At 36.1% G+C, this 14024-nt stretch overlaps 1 protein-coding gene across 1 annotated transcript in view; it reads left to right on the top strand.

The window, feature by feature from the left end:
* The window catches only part of MEI4 (meiotic double-stranded break formation protein 4), a gene marked incomplete at both ends in the record, with an annotated part of 196140 nt that extends 190830 nt beyond the window's left edge, over window positions 1-5310 (top strand). Inside the window, one exon of the mRNA XM_080807143.1 lies at window positions 5050-5310. Within this exon, the coding sequence (XP_080663269.1) occupies window positions 5050-5310 (261 nt within the window). The remainder of the gene's footprint in view (window positions 1-5049) is intronic.
* Window positions 5311-14024: the final 8714 nt, after the last annotated feature.

Genomic DNA, 14024 nt, shown 5'->3' with positions numbered 1-14024 from the left:
TCATCCTCAAGCTCACAAAATGGCTACTCTACCTCCAGGTATTGCATCAGTATTTCAGAGCAGGAACAAGGGTGAAGAGGGAAGGCAGAACTGCCTTCTACCAGACTTTGCCTGCTGTTAAAGAGCTTTCTCAGAAGCCCAACTAGTTAGTTATATTTATATCTTTTTGAGCAGAATTAGCCTTAAGAGAGACTGGAAATAGACAATTTTAGTTGATCTACTGCCACCCAGAGCAAAACCAGGTTTCTTTTGATGAAAAGGGAGGGAGAAATGGACATGGAATTAGCAAATAGCAGTGTCTGCATCAAAGATAATAAGTCTCTCCGAAAACGTCAAGTTAACTTTGACTGAATTCCAACTAAAATAATAATTAGGAAACTACCATTATGTGTCTATAGCCTAACTTCAGAATCTAACTTTTGAAGTGAAATTTAGCAGCATGTAAAGAAAATTAGTATTTTTCACCACTGAAAAATAGTATCTGCAAACTTTAACTTTCTTAAGCCCAGCTCAGGAATAGAAAAGTAAATCTAAGGAATTTTTTAATTCTGAAAATACTCTGCAAAAATATCTGGTGACTTTTTTTTACTAAGAAAGTATCTTCTCTTTGAAAGGTCCCCTATTAAAAAAATGGGATTAGGTAATAGGAAGTAGTCATGGGACTCTAAAAGCTTCCTCTCAAGATCCCTTCAATTCTAAAAGACCTGGGTAGAAAGATAAACTGATAGCATTTTATCAGATACACACAGCCGTCTTATTCATGTACTGGGGTCATTCAATCTTCCTGGCAGGATGTTGAGGCAAAACACCTGAGTATTTTCCTGGTGGGTATGTTCCACCTGTCTTGAGTATTTTCCAACACCAGTGTGATTCAGTCGAGTTTAGTGCTGAGAGTGTAAAAATAACACCAAATATGGTAGACTGTCACTTTGATAGCATTTATTTTGTTTTTTATTCAGCTTAGGCACTAATTCAGAAAGTGCCTGAGCATATGATTAAGCAGAGCCGGCAGCTGCCAGTGTGATGAAATCTGGAACTACAGGAACGACCGCCCCCCAGACATGCCGTTTCAATCGTGCTGAAAGGCTGCTAAGGCATGTTGGCTAAGTGCATACTGTCCCTAAAGAGACAGTTAGTTTCATATTACTGTTCTATAACTGGTAATATCTTAGAGCATAATTTTAATTGTTCATAAAATTATGTTATACATAAAAACCAGGGTTAAGTAAAAAGTAATCTAAATAATTTCAAAAAAGAATAGTCATTCAATTCACAAAATCCTAATGTTGTTTAAGAGTCCAGTAAGATAAGTGCTGGAATATATAGCTAATACTATCAGTAGAGGTGAATCTCAAATCATTGCGACAGTCCTCCCTAGATTATCATTATAAAGTACTGTACCCTGCTATAGTTAAAGCTTCAAAGTGAATGAAATAAATGTGTCCTTCTGCTACAGAATTTGTATTTCAGTGCTACCTAATTTGTGCTAATGTCTAACTAGGTTAAGCAGCTATGTTTATAACATAGTTCTAAGGAAGAATTATCTGTTAACTCATACAGGATTTACAGTATGTATGGTCATTAGTGAGCAAGTCGACAAGTAGTTAAGTATTGCTGACAAGATCAGGTTAAACACACACTGTGAATTTTTTTAGTTTGGAATAAGTATTTTAAAAGTACTTTTAATACTGAAAATGTAGCTGTGATTCTCCTTCAGATAGTAACCAATATGTATCTGTAGTAGTTCTTTTTACAGTACTGTAATTCCTGTTCAATTCAAAACAACAAATGTATATTGAGATCTACTATGAGCAAAACAGACATTGTTTTAGGAATTCTAGAAACTGTAGTGATAGGAACACATTTGCTTCTCTCAACATGTTTAGAATCTAAATGGGTGATGAAATAAATATAACCAACCAGGATATAAGGTAGAGTTCAACCCTATAAAATTGAGGGGCTCGAGAAAGGCTCAATGGATATGTGGTGTCTATGATAGCAATGAAGGCTGACCAGGGTCCTAGTAATGGGAGATTGATGAGAGACGCCATTCTAGATCAGAAGAAGAGGCACAGAGGTATTAGGTATATTCACTTAAGAATGTGGAGTTCAGTTTGTTAGGAGTGACATACAGGCAGTTAGAGAAGTAGTTCTGGTTACAAGCACTTTAAAAGCAAGTCTCAAATAGAATAAGCAATCTAAAATTTGTATTAAAACACAAAAGAACCTGAATAGCCAAAGCAATCTTGAGAAAGAAGAACAAAGCTGGAGGCATCATGCTTCCTGATTTCAAACTATATTACAAGGCTATATTAATCCAAACAGTATAGAATAGGCATTAAAAACATATACATGGATCAACGGAGCTGAATAGAGAGCCCAGAAATAAGCCCACACTTATATGGTCAATTAATTATGTCAAAAGAGCCAAGAATGTACAATGGGGAAAGTAGCCTGTTTCATAAATGGTGTTGGGAAAACTAGACGGCCACATGCCAAAGAATGAAACTGAACCACTATTTAATATCATACAGAAAAATAACTAAAAATGGATTAAAGACTTGAATTTAAGGTCTGAAACCATTAAACTTCAAGAAGAAAACACAGATAGTAAGCTCCTTGACAATGGTCTTGGAAATTAGTTTTTGGATTTGACACCTAAAACAAAGCCAAAAAAAAAAAAAAAAGAAAGAAAAAAAAAAAAAGAAGCAACTAGCACTACATCAAACTAAAAAGCCTCTGCACAACAAAGGAAACCATCAACAAAATAAAAGGCAGCCTACTGAATGGGAGAAAGTATTTGACAATCAAATACCAAATAAAGACTTAATATCCAAAATATATAAAGAACTTATACAACTCAATAGGAAAAGCACAAACCAATTACAAAATGGGCAGAGGATCTGAATAGACATTTTTCCAAGGAAGACATATGTATGGCTAACAGGTACATGGAAAGATGCTCAACACAGCTAATCTCCAGGGAGATGCAAATCAAAACCACAGTGAGGTATCCCTTCACACCTGTCAGAATGCTAGTATCAAAAAGAGAGAAATAATAAATATTGGTGAGAATGTGAAGAGGGAACCCTAGTGTTCCCACTGTCAATGGGAATATAAATTGGTGTAGCCATTATGGAAAACACTACAGAGATTCCTCAAAAAATTAAAAATAGAATTACCACATGATGCAGAAGTTCCACTTTGGGGTATTTATCCAAAGAAAAAGAAAACACTAATTCAAATGTATACATGTATTATCCACGTTCACTGCAGCATCATCTACAATAGCCAAGACATGGAAAGAACCTAAATGTTCACTGGTGGATGAATGAATAAAGAAAATACACTGTATGTATATACAAATATATGTGTGTATATACACAAATGCATACTTATTTATATGTATGTGTGCACGTACACACATACAATGGATTATTATTCAGCCATAAAAGAAGAATGAAATCTTGCCATTTGTGACAGGTATGGACCTTAAGGGCAATATGGTAAATGATATAAGCCAGACAGAAAAAATTAAATAAATACCAAATAATGCAGTTGTATGCAGTATATTAAAAAAAAAAAAACACACACACAACAAAAACAAAACCAAGCTCATGAATATAGAGAAGGGACTGGTAGTGCCTGAGGTGGGGGTTAGGGAGTGTTGAAATGGGTGAAGGGATTAATGGAAAGGTACAAATTTCCAGTTATAAAATGAATTTAAAGTATTAGGGATATAATGTGCAGCATGGAGACTATAGTTAATAACTATATTAACTAAACACTATATTGCATATTTGAAAGTAGCCAGGAGACTGCATCTTGAAAGTCCTAGTCACACACAAAAAAGAATGTGGTAACTAAGTATAGTGGTAGATGTTAACTGGACTTACTACGGTGATCATTTTGCAATATATGTAAATATCAAATCATTATGTGATACTTGAAGCTAACATGTTATGTCAATTATACCTCAACAAAAAGTATATATCTAACTATTTATAGGACCACCTCATTATAGAATACATTCCTCTGGGCTCTAAAAGAATATTTCTTTTCATTTATGTATTATTAGAATGGGTAGATTTGGGGACTGTTCCCAACACATGTCTTAATAAGCAAATGGTAAAGCCACTTTATATCTTTAGACTGATTCCTGTATCCCCTCATATTATGCTTCCCGTTGTCCACTTTTTAGTCTTCACTTTGATCCATCTCACTTTCAGTCATCTAGAGCCAAACGGTAACTTCTCTGTCACATCTACATTTTCCTCATGACCATGTATGTTGATGTCAAACAATCTAAACCTATTCCTCCTTGATTTGTGTGGACTCAGAATGAGAGCCTGTCTGGTCTCTGAGAGATCATAACTGTTCTAAGACTGAGTTATACTGAGTTACTGTATACTGAGTTATGACATATTCTTAGAGCGCCTGAGTGTCTCAGTCAGTTAAGTGTCTGCCTCGGCTCAGGTGATGATCCCTGGGTCCTGGGATCGAGTCCCACATCGGATTCCCTGCTCAGTGGGGAGTCTGCTTCTCCCTGCCCCTCTGCCTGCCATTCCCCCTCTTGTTTGCTCTCTCTTTCTCTCTCTCTCTGTCAAATAAATAAGATCTTAAAAAAAAAAAAAAAGAAAGAAACATTCTTAAATGTAGGGTAAAACCCTACCCCCAAGATCTTTATGTTATCATTGGCATTAGTGTCATGCACTGAAAGTCTTTATCACACCACTGAATTCAACACACAAGACATTGTCAAGTATTCTCAGATTCATCTGAGTAATGAATTATAGCAGTAATACGGAGAAAAGATTTTGAGCTTTGTAAACCATCAAGAGAAAAAAGTCATTCACCGAAACTGTGAAGTTTTTGAAAGAAATGTTCTCCTTTGTTTTCCTTCTATCCCAATTAAAGGAATAGGAAGATAGAAAGTGTTAAATACATCAAGAATTTACTTTTTGTCCGAAAACTTACTATCTTTATTTGGCTTTTTCTGAGATGAGCTACAACCAATGTGTCTTAAAGATGTTTGTTGTTTATTTGTAGGTTCAAGCCAGTTATGCGACACACTATGAAAATATTTTCTTCCTGTTCTGGGTTCTGGAGCAGCTTCTTCAAAAGGAAACCAAAGAAGGCAACACTTCAAGTGTAGGGCATGATGACCAAGAAATCAAGAAATTTCTTCAAAAGCATGATGAAACTATTTTCCAACTCTCTGATGCATTTCCTTTATTTACTTTTTATTTATGGAGACTGGGCATTCTCTTGAACTCAGTAGAAACTGTTGACAGTAACTCACTTCCTTAGCAATTTACTAAATATCAGAAGCATACTGAAGTATGAAGATCTTCTGCTTAAAAGATTTTCAAGAATATTTTTTAAATGAGCATTTTAAATGGATCTCTAAATATAATCACTAATTCAGTAGTTTTAAATTGTATATAAAACATTATGAGTCTTATTTCTATATTAAAATCAGCCAGTTTCAGTTGAGAATGTCCTTATTTCCACGTAACTATATTTTACAATATGTTCCTCAATATAGTCTAGCTCTAGTATTCTCTATAATGGACCATTAATTGTCTATCTCATAAACAATATTTACATTTTAAAATATTTACATGTAATAGATAGTAAAAGGCAACAGAAGAGATCTTAAAAGTTTTGTTGCTTTATCAACACTCTTTAAGTGGTTATAAATGAAATTTTTAAAATTTTGTTCTTATATAGTTTCATTTACATGATTGTCTATTATCTTAGAGGATGATTCTTTAACATTCATAAACCGAATGGCCCTCAATTTCATAAAATCAAGGTATTTGTTAAGTCCTTTAAAGTACTAACTTGTTTAAATGTCATTTTTCAAGTGTTTGTTTTGATTCTGTTTATTATGTATAATATCCCTGTTGTTAAAATGTAGTTAAGTCATGTATAATTAAATCATTAAGGATATTTTTACAAATCTAACATCTGCCCACAAATATACTTACTGAAAGTATATTTATACTTATTAAAAGTGTTAGTTGAATTTTCCAGTTACACAGTTTCATTTACTTTATTTCAATTATTAAATTCATAACCAAGTAGCTTAATGAAGACCATTATGTACTTTCCTTTAGTGCAATTTAGGGCACAACAAATACAAATGTAGTTTATTAATTTTGTGTGTATTGCTTCATAAGTTAATTATCACTCCTAAATGCCACTGATATTTAAGAAAATGAATATATACAAAATCATATCATCTGCCACAGTTATTTTTAGAATTATTTCTAGCTTTGTAGAAAAGAAAGCCTTTTTTCTAAAACTCAATGTATATATTAGTCACCTACTGTTACATAACAAACTATTACCAAATCTCAGTGGCATACAACCATAAATACTTCTCGAGTGTCTGTGGGCCATTTGGGGATCTGCTCATCTGACCTGGAGAATGTTGGAAAGCTCTGCTCAGGTTGCAGATCCCACTGAGCTAGGCTCTTTGTTATAAATTGGGCTTTGGTCTCTTCCACTTGTGCTTATTCTGGGGCCCAGGTTGAGAGGGAAGCGGCTACTCAGGACAGCTACTCAACCTCTTCTGTGGCAGTGGCAGACAGGCAAGAGGGAAAGGGCGAGGCTGAGAAACGTTACGCTGTCATTGTCTGTCACATGCATTAGCCAAAGCAAATCAGATGGTCAAACGCAGAGAAAAGAGGCAGGGAAGTACCCTCTATCCAGTGTGGGAGAACTTGCAAAGTTATATGACAAAGAGCATGGATACAGGAGAGGATGGAGAATTGGGGCAAATAATGTACTTCACCACACATACCAGTTGAACACAAGAAGGGGATTTCAGATCCTAATTAAGAGGAAGTTTTCTAATACCGGATTCCTGGGATTTAGATAACTGATGACATCACACAAAATCCACGACCCATGACATCTCCCCATCCTCACTTTTTTTTTTTTTTAAGATTTTATTTATTTATTTGACAGACAGATATCACAAGTAGGCAGAGAGGCAGGCAGAGAGAGAGGGGGAAGCAGAGAGTCCGCTGAGCAGAGAGTCCAATGCGGGGCTCGATCCCAGGACCCTGAGATCATGACCCACGTGGAAGGCAGAGACTTAACCCACTGAGCCACCCAGGCGTCCCTCCCCATCCTCACTCTTAATGATTAGACAAGGTTGGTAAATACATAAGCAACAGCAGTGGTCCCTTTCCCATTGCTGTCAGCCAACATAATGATCCTAAGAAGACTTTTGTAACTAGAACAGATTTCTTAATTCTAGTAGTCTTTAAAGCTTCATGGTCTGAAAATTAGCCTAGAAAATGTATTTATTTTAGAGGCACAGACATGTTGGGACTATCATTAATGTATATGGAGATACATATTGTTTCTTCATTTGGTATTATTTTTTGTAAACACTTATATTTAATCAATTGCATGACACCTAAACCTTCATTACCGAGTGTTTCAGTCTCTAACAGTGTTAACTGTGCAGTACATTTAGTACTGAGTTCTAATTATATGGGTGAAAAAGAAGATAAAATGAGACATTTGTATCTGTTTCAAAAAAGTGGTGTAAGATAGTGAATGAATGAATGATTTGAACTAGAATTAAAGTGATTTAAAAATGTTGCAATTAAGATTCGATTAATGTCTAACTTTATAATTAAAAATTGGGGTGAAGAATAATGGAGACAGGAGAAATTAGGCAGTGCTGAAATTGTTTTAGGATAGGATGGGAGGACCACAAGGCAATACCAAAAATGAAAGAAATAATAAAAATGATAGTAAGTGCTAACATTCATATAGTAGATGTAAACATTCATGTAGTGTAGATATAAATAGATGCCAGGCCCTGAGCTAAGCATTCTATCTATATTTACTCACTTAATTCTCCCAACAATCCTACATGGTAAGATTATTACGTCCGTTTTTGAGATGAGGAACTCTGGCAAAGGAATGTTCCACGGCTCACCCAACATCTCATCACCAGGAAGTGGAAGACTAAGGTTTGAGCCCCAGGAGTTCTATCTTCCCAGTCCGCACTACTCAGTAACCCGCTACACTTCCTGTTCATTACAAACTGCTGGCACTTCATGAAATTTCACAAATACCACTTCTTGGGAATTGTCACGGAAGCTTAATGTATCCTCAACTACAGATCTTAACCCATGGCGGTTACTAGCTTATTTTGGATCCTTCAGCCCCTGCAGAGCAGCCTCTCAGAACAACAACCTTTTTGTTCTTTTCTACATTGTAGCATTTTACTGTAGTAAAGACTCTTTATGTAAGTTACAGCTCCTCTTTGAACAATTAAGTTCTAAGAAGTACAAAGCTCTCTTTAAAGATGGGGTAGGTGAACTGTCAGTCTGCAGTGCTCAGCCCGGTGGGAAGAAAAAATAAACCGGATTGCTTTACCCTTGGACCTATAAATAGATATTTGTGGTATTTAATGCAATTCTTTTACAAACTTGTACTTTGCTGTCATCCTGGTGAGCGTCCTAGAGATAAGGGCACTTACTGGAGAGAAGCAAGGAAAAAAATGCCACTTGCATTTCCAGATTTTAATGTGAGTTTGTAGATTTTTAAAAGATATTGATGGCTCTGGCTTACGATAAGTTGGTTTTGTTTAATATCAAATATTAAGCACCAACTCTGTGCACAAACCAGTTATTTGCACATATGAAAAATAAACATAATAAGATTTTGCTTTTATCACGTTTATAAAGCAGAACTTTGTTTTTGTGGTCACTATAATGACCCCAACCACATCAATAGCTTATATTTGCTGAAGGAGATAATTAGAGTGATAACATTTACCTAATTTTGAAAAAAAAAGAAGAAAGGACTTTTTTATTGAAAGCCAATTCATTCTTCTTAAATTATTTCTAGAATTGGACAGCACTAAATTCATCTGGTCAATGAACAGGTTGCTCTTTTAAGAACTGCCCAAATATTATAGGGTATGACTGACACATAGGAAATGACCTTGACCTCTTTTTTGTTTTTTGTTTAATATGAAAGTCCTTCAACTAGTTTTAAGAATCTATTACTATAGGAAACAAAGCTTGTATAAAGATAATATAACATGCAAAACATTGAAATAATTCATAGATATATACTCTGAATTTGTAATATTTTTCTGATATTTTAATGTAATTTTTGTTGTAGTTGCTTACAGGCTGGGGAACATTGCTGTTTTTTAGTCAGTAGTACTAAATGTTTCATAACAAATCCATGGGGGCAACAAGATTTACAGATAAAATTAACTTCATTTGTCTCTGATCTATATGTAAAGCAGTGGTTCTCAAACATTGTCCCCCAGGCCAGCATCATACGCATAACTTTCAAACCTGTTAGAAACACAAATTCTTGGGCCCCACCCCAGATCTACTTCAGAATCAGAAAGACTCAGGTGGAGCCCAGAAATCTGTTTTATCAAATCCTTTAGGTGATTCTGATACCCACTAATGTTTGGGAACCACTGCTATAATCATGTTTTTTACTGAACAGGAGGGCTTAGAACATATGAAATCATTCAGAATGTAGAAATTGAATCATCCCAAATTACTTAATGAAATTTTTTTAGCTTTCTCTCAATGTGCCTTAAAATTCCAAAGTAGGATTTTGGGAAATTCAGTTATTCCTGATTCATTTAAAATGAGTAACAAGGGGCGCCTGGGTGGCTCAGTGGGTTAAAGCTTCTGCCTTCGGCTCAGGTCATGATCCCAGGGTTCTGGATCCAGCCCCGCATGGGGCTCTCTGCTCAGCAGGGAGCCTGCTTCCTCCTCTCTCTCTGCCTGCCTCTCTGCCTACTTGTAATCTCTGTCTGGCAAATAAATAAATAAATAAATAAGTAATCTTTTAAAAAAATGAATAAATAAATAAAAATAAAATGAGTAACAAATTTGGGACACCTGGGTGGCTTAATTGGTTAAGTGTCTAACTCTTCTTGGTTTTGGCTCAGGTCTTGATCTCAGGGTCACAGGATCAGCCCTGTATAGCTCTCCCTCTCCCTCTGACTCCCCTCCTAAAATAAATAAATCTTTTAAAAAGGTAAATAAAATGAGTAACAAAGTTAAAACATACCTGTCAACCTTAATAACACCTTAAATAAGTAGCATTTTTACATTTATTTTTTAGTTGCTTCACTAAAATTGCTCCCTACTGGTGGCATTTTTTAAAAAGTTATTATAATCCAACTTTTTGAGCTATAAATTAATTATAGCTCTCTGTATCAGTCCTGGAATAGAATGATGAAAATGTAGAGAGTTGCAGACAAGATGTTACTTTGCTCTTACGTGGGAACCCCAAATGATAGCAGAATGTTCATCTTTTTCCCAGAAAACTGCTTTTATAGATAAGGCAAATATAGCTTAGTTATAAATATATTATTCTATTTCTCAGACCTAGAGATGAAATTCTACTTTGAATCTTTCTGGAATATGGTGTGATAATAAATAAATATTAAATGATGTCTTGTTCTCTCAACTCTTGTGTTTATTTCCACTATGTTGCATCTTTACCACATTACTGTGAGCTCCGAGTTGCCTAAGGACAACACCCCTGACATAGTGAAGGAACAAGGCTGTCACTGCTTTAACTCGAACGACGTAACTACTAAGACGTTTTCATGAATGATGAATGATTTCAGGAGCATTAGAAATGCAGACACTCAACCAGCAAGGAAAAGGATGTATTTGTTCTTATTTCTCTCTCACATACACTGAAATTCAACATTCATTTTACAAAAAGAGATCCAAATCTTTTGAAACTGATTTTTTAAAGCTGGGGGCGGGGGGGAGTCTCCTTTCTTCTTACCTTGTGCTCTCTAAGGGGTCCCACCACAAGTATTGGCTCTATCTCTGGTGCCTTTTTGCCCTGACTTGCATCAAGGATATGGAGTAGGCCCCTGTACTGCCCTGTCATGACCGTCCTCTCTCGCACAGCTCCCGTCAGGGCATTCTTCCGAGAAGAGTAACCATGGCCCTTTAAAATGTGTGGCTCATTCCCTTCCACAGTGGCCCATGACCAAGAAGCAGAGTTCACCAAAGCCGATCAAGCACCTTATCTTGCAACATGATAACATCTAAGAAAATGCACACCAAAAACTAGACAGAGAGAATGTATTTACTCCAATTATAAAACAAAAAACAAAACTGGAAATAACTCTATAGAAATGTAAGTGTGTCTCCAACTCCAAATGAATATACTGATATTATTCCCATGTGAAAACTTAAAATAACAATAATTTCTGAAGCTAGTATGACCTTGGCCCATGATGTGGTTTTACACAGAATCCCTCCCACACAGATCCTAGAATCCATGTGCCTTTTTTGTACCATCACTTTATTAAGGCTGGCAGTAAGATCCCGCATATTAAGCTTAGCATGTGCTAGGCACTCCACCGAGTTTTTATTATTTTGCTGAATCCCACCCAGTTAGATGAGGAAGCAAGCACAGAACATGTAAATCATTTGCCCATGCTCACGGGGCTGGGGGGAAAAAATCAGAGCCATGATTAAAACAGGCAACAAGCAACTGAGTCAATAGTCTGTCCTCTCAGCACTCAGCTACCCACAGCTGCTGTGCCCTAACTGTGCAAAAGAAGCAACTGACTGCAGAGAATAGCTACCCTGATAGGAAAACTCCCGTGTGCATTATTTTTAAAGAGTTCTTCTTAGACATAGGCCTCATGCACTTGTGATAATTATACTGGTGGGAAATTTATACTCTATTGAGTAAAATTGGATGACGGAAAATATTCTGTTAAGTTTGGAAGAATAAAAGAAGTGTGGTGAGACCTAGAGATTTCCAATGGGTGGCATTTATTTAAATGAAACAGATATAAATTCTACTCTAGGATCTGATTGTTTTGCAAGCCAGTGTAACACTTTCTAAGGAAACGTGAGTTAAATCTTCCAAAATGCAAGGATCAAGATCAGACAACCGTGTACGGATTAGAGTTAATTCCTAAATCTTAGACATGGAAATAAATAATACACATGAAGCATAATTTCTCTATACTGGCTCCAAAATTATACTCCTTTTGTTGTGAGTATAAAGAAAAATATCTCTATTTCCTGATTAGAATTGATCAGTATAATCCCATTGACAATATTTGACACTTCTAAAGCATCTTATGAAGTAGAAAAAAAAAATGTCTTTATAACGCTTTACTTCATTCACAGGGGAAAAAACATATAAATAAATAATGAATTTAAAACATCTCTGTGATTTGTTCTCAAAAAAACTTTAGGCAGCTCTTGTTTACTCATTTTCCTTCAATCTGGAGAAAAGAGATGTGAGGACTTTACCTTGCACTCTGCTTTGTCAATCAGCACCGTATCCTTATTTCATTTGAGAGGCTTTCTGTTTTTACCATATTGAAACAACAGCAAAGCCCAGAAGAGAACACGCTGTAGAAGGCACAGATGAAAAGGCAGGGCACGGGTTGTGGGGGTAATGGAAGAACAGAGACCAGAGGGCTGTGATAGCCAAGCCATATTGTGACTTCGGACAACTAATTTCATACTCTCATTTTCTCATTATATTACAGAGCATTTGTTTTTCAGTTTACAGTGTAAGGAACAAAGAGTTCCTTTGTATTTCTGCTCGGGAAATGTGTTTCTTCAGAATGTATGCATAGATGATTAGACTAAAATTGTTAAACATAACTACCCATTATTACTAAATGTTACTGCTAAGCACTGGGAGTTTTGTCTCTTCCTGTTGTCATGGAGATCTTTCAGTGATAAACTTTTTATACATTTTACAAGGCCCAGTACTTGGGAGTTAAAAGATGAGGCTATCACTCTATGCCTGTTATATAAATAAAAACTCCATTTCTTTATTGTTATTTTTTTTTCTTTTTAAGAGCACATGTGTATATATAGGGGGACAGGAGGACAGGGGGGCAGAGGGGGGGAGAGAGAGAATCTCAAGCATGCCCCACACCCAGCATAGAGCTAGACACAGCGCTCGATCTCATGACCCTGAGATCCTGACCTGATCCTAAATCAAGAGTCAGATGCTCAACCCTCTGAACCACCCAGGCACCTCTCTTCATTGTTAATTTTAAAAAAGGGTAATCTCACCGCAGGATTATTTGTGCGAATGAAATGAAATAATGTGAAAAGCACTTTGTGAAGTACAAAATAAAAAAGTATAGTGTTACAAAATAAACACTATATAAGTGTTTGTCCATCTTCTTAATATTTTCTCAGTGCTCTACATGTTATTTTCTCATTCAGTCCTCATCGCAATCTACAAAATAAGCAATACTATTATTCCTATTAGTCTTATTTTACAGATGAGGAAACAGGCCTAGAGAGGTTAAGTGACTTGCCCAGAGACAAAGAGGTAGGAACAACATTAGTTTATTCCTAGTTCCTTCCATTCCAAGTCTTTTAGATTAATTACAAGTGAACTCACAGGTGAGTCATGCAGAAATTCAATCCCTGCCTGAATCCCTGCCCATTCAACTGAAATTTAAGGGTGACTATGATGACCGTGATAATCTATAAATGTTATAATTTCTGTATGCTAGAAACTGTGCAACATGCTTTATTAGATCATTTACTTTGCCAACCTCCTATAAAGCAATCGGTCCCTCAGAGGTCTTGATTCAGTAAGACACAGTGATATATTTAAGAAGCCTCTTTCCTATCAACCAGAGAGCTCAGGAATGGATATCATATGACTGCACCCAAGGCAAACAGATGCTTTGTACACCATTCACATGCCAGACTTTGTGCCCTTGCTCCTGACTGCCATTATGGTTCCCCATTGAATCTGGATTCTCGTCCTGAATGCTACCAGGACAGTGGATAGTAGTTCTCCTTTTGGAAATAACATCTTAATTTCGTTCTGTGCCTGTATCTTTGCCCCATTGTGCACAGTCTTTTTTAATACTAAAAAATCAAGGTGCCTTTTTTCCTAGCTGAAAAGTATTTGCATGACATCAGTTCAGCCATTTGGAAATTCCCTCTCTAAAGTCTGAATCCTGTGCAGAATCACTGAAATCAGCTGTA

Source organism: Martes martes, assembly GCF_963455335.1.
Source record: "Martes martes genome assembly, chromosome: 6".
Taxonomy (NCBI): Eukaryota; Metazoa; Chordata; class Mammalia; order Carnivora; family Mustelidae; genus Martes; species Martes martes.
Note: the sequence above shows the minus strand (reverse complement) of the source record. Positions and strands in the feature narration are given on the sequence as shown.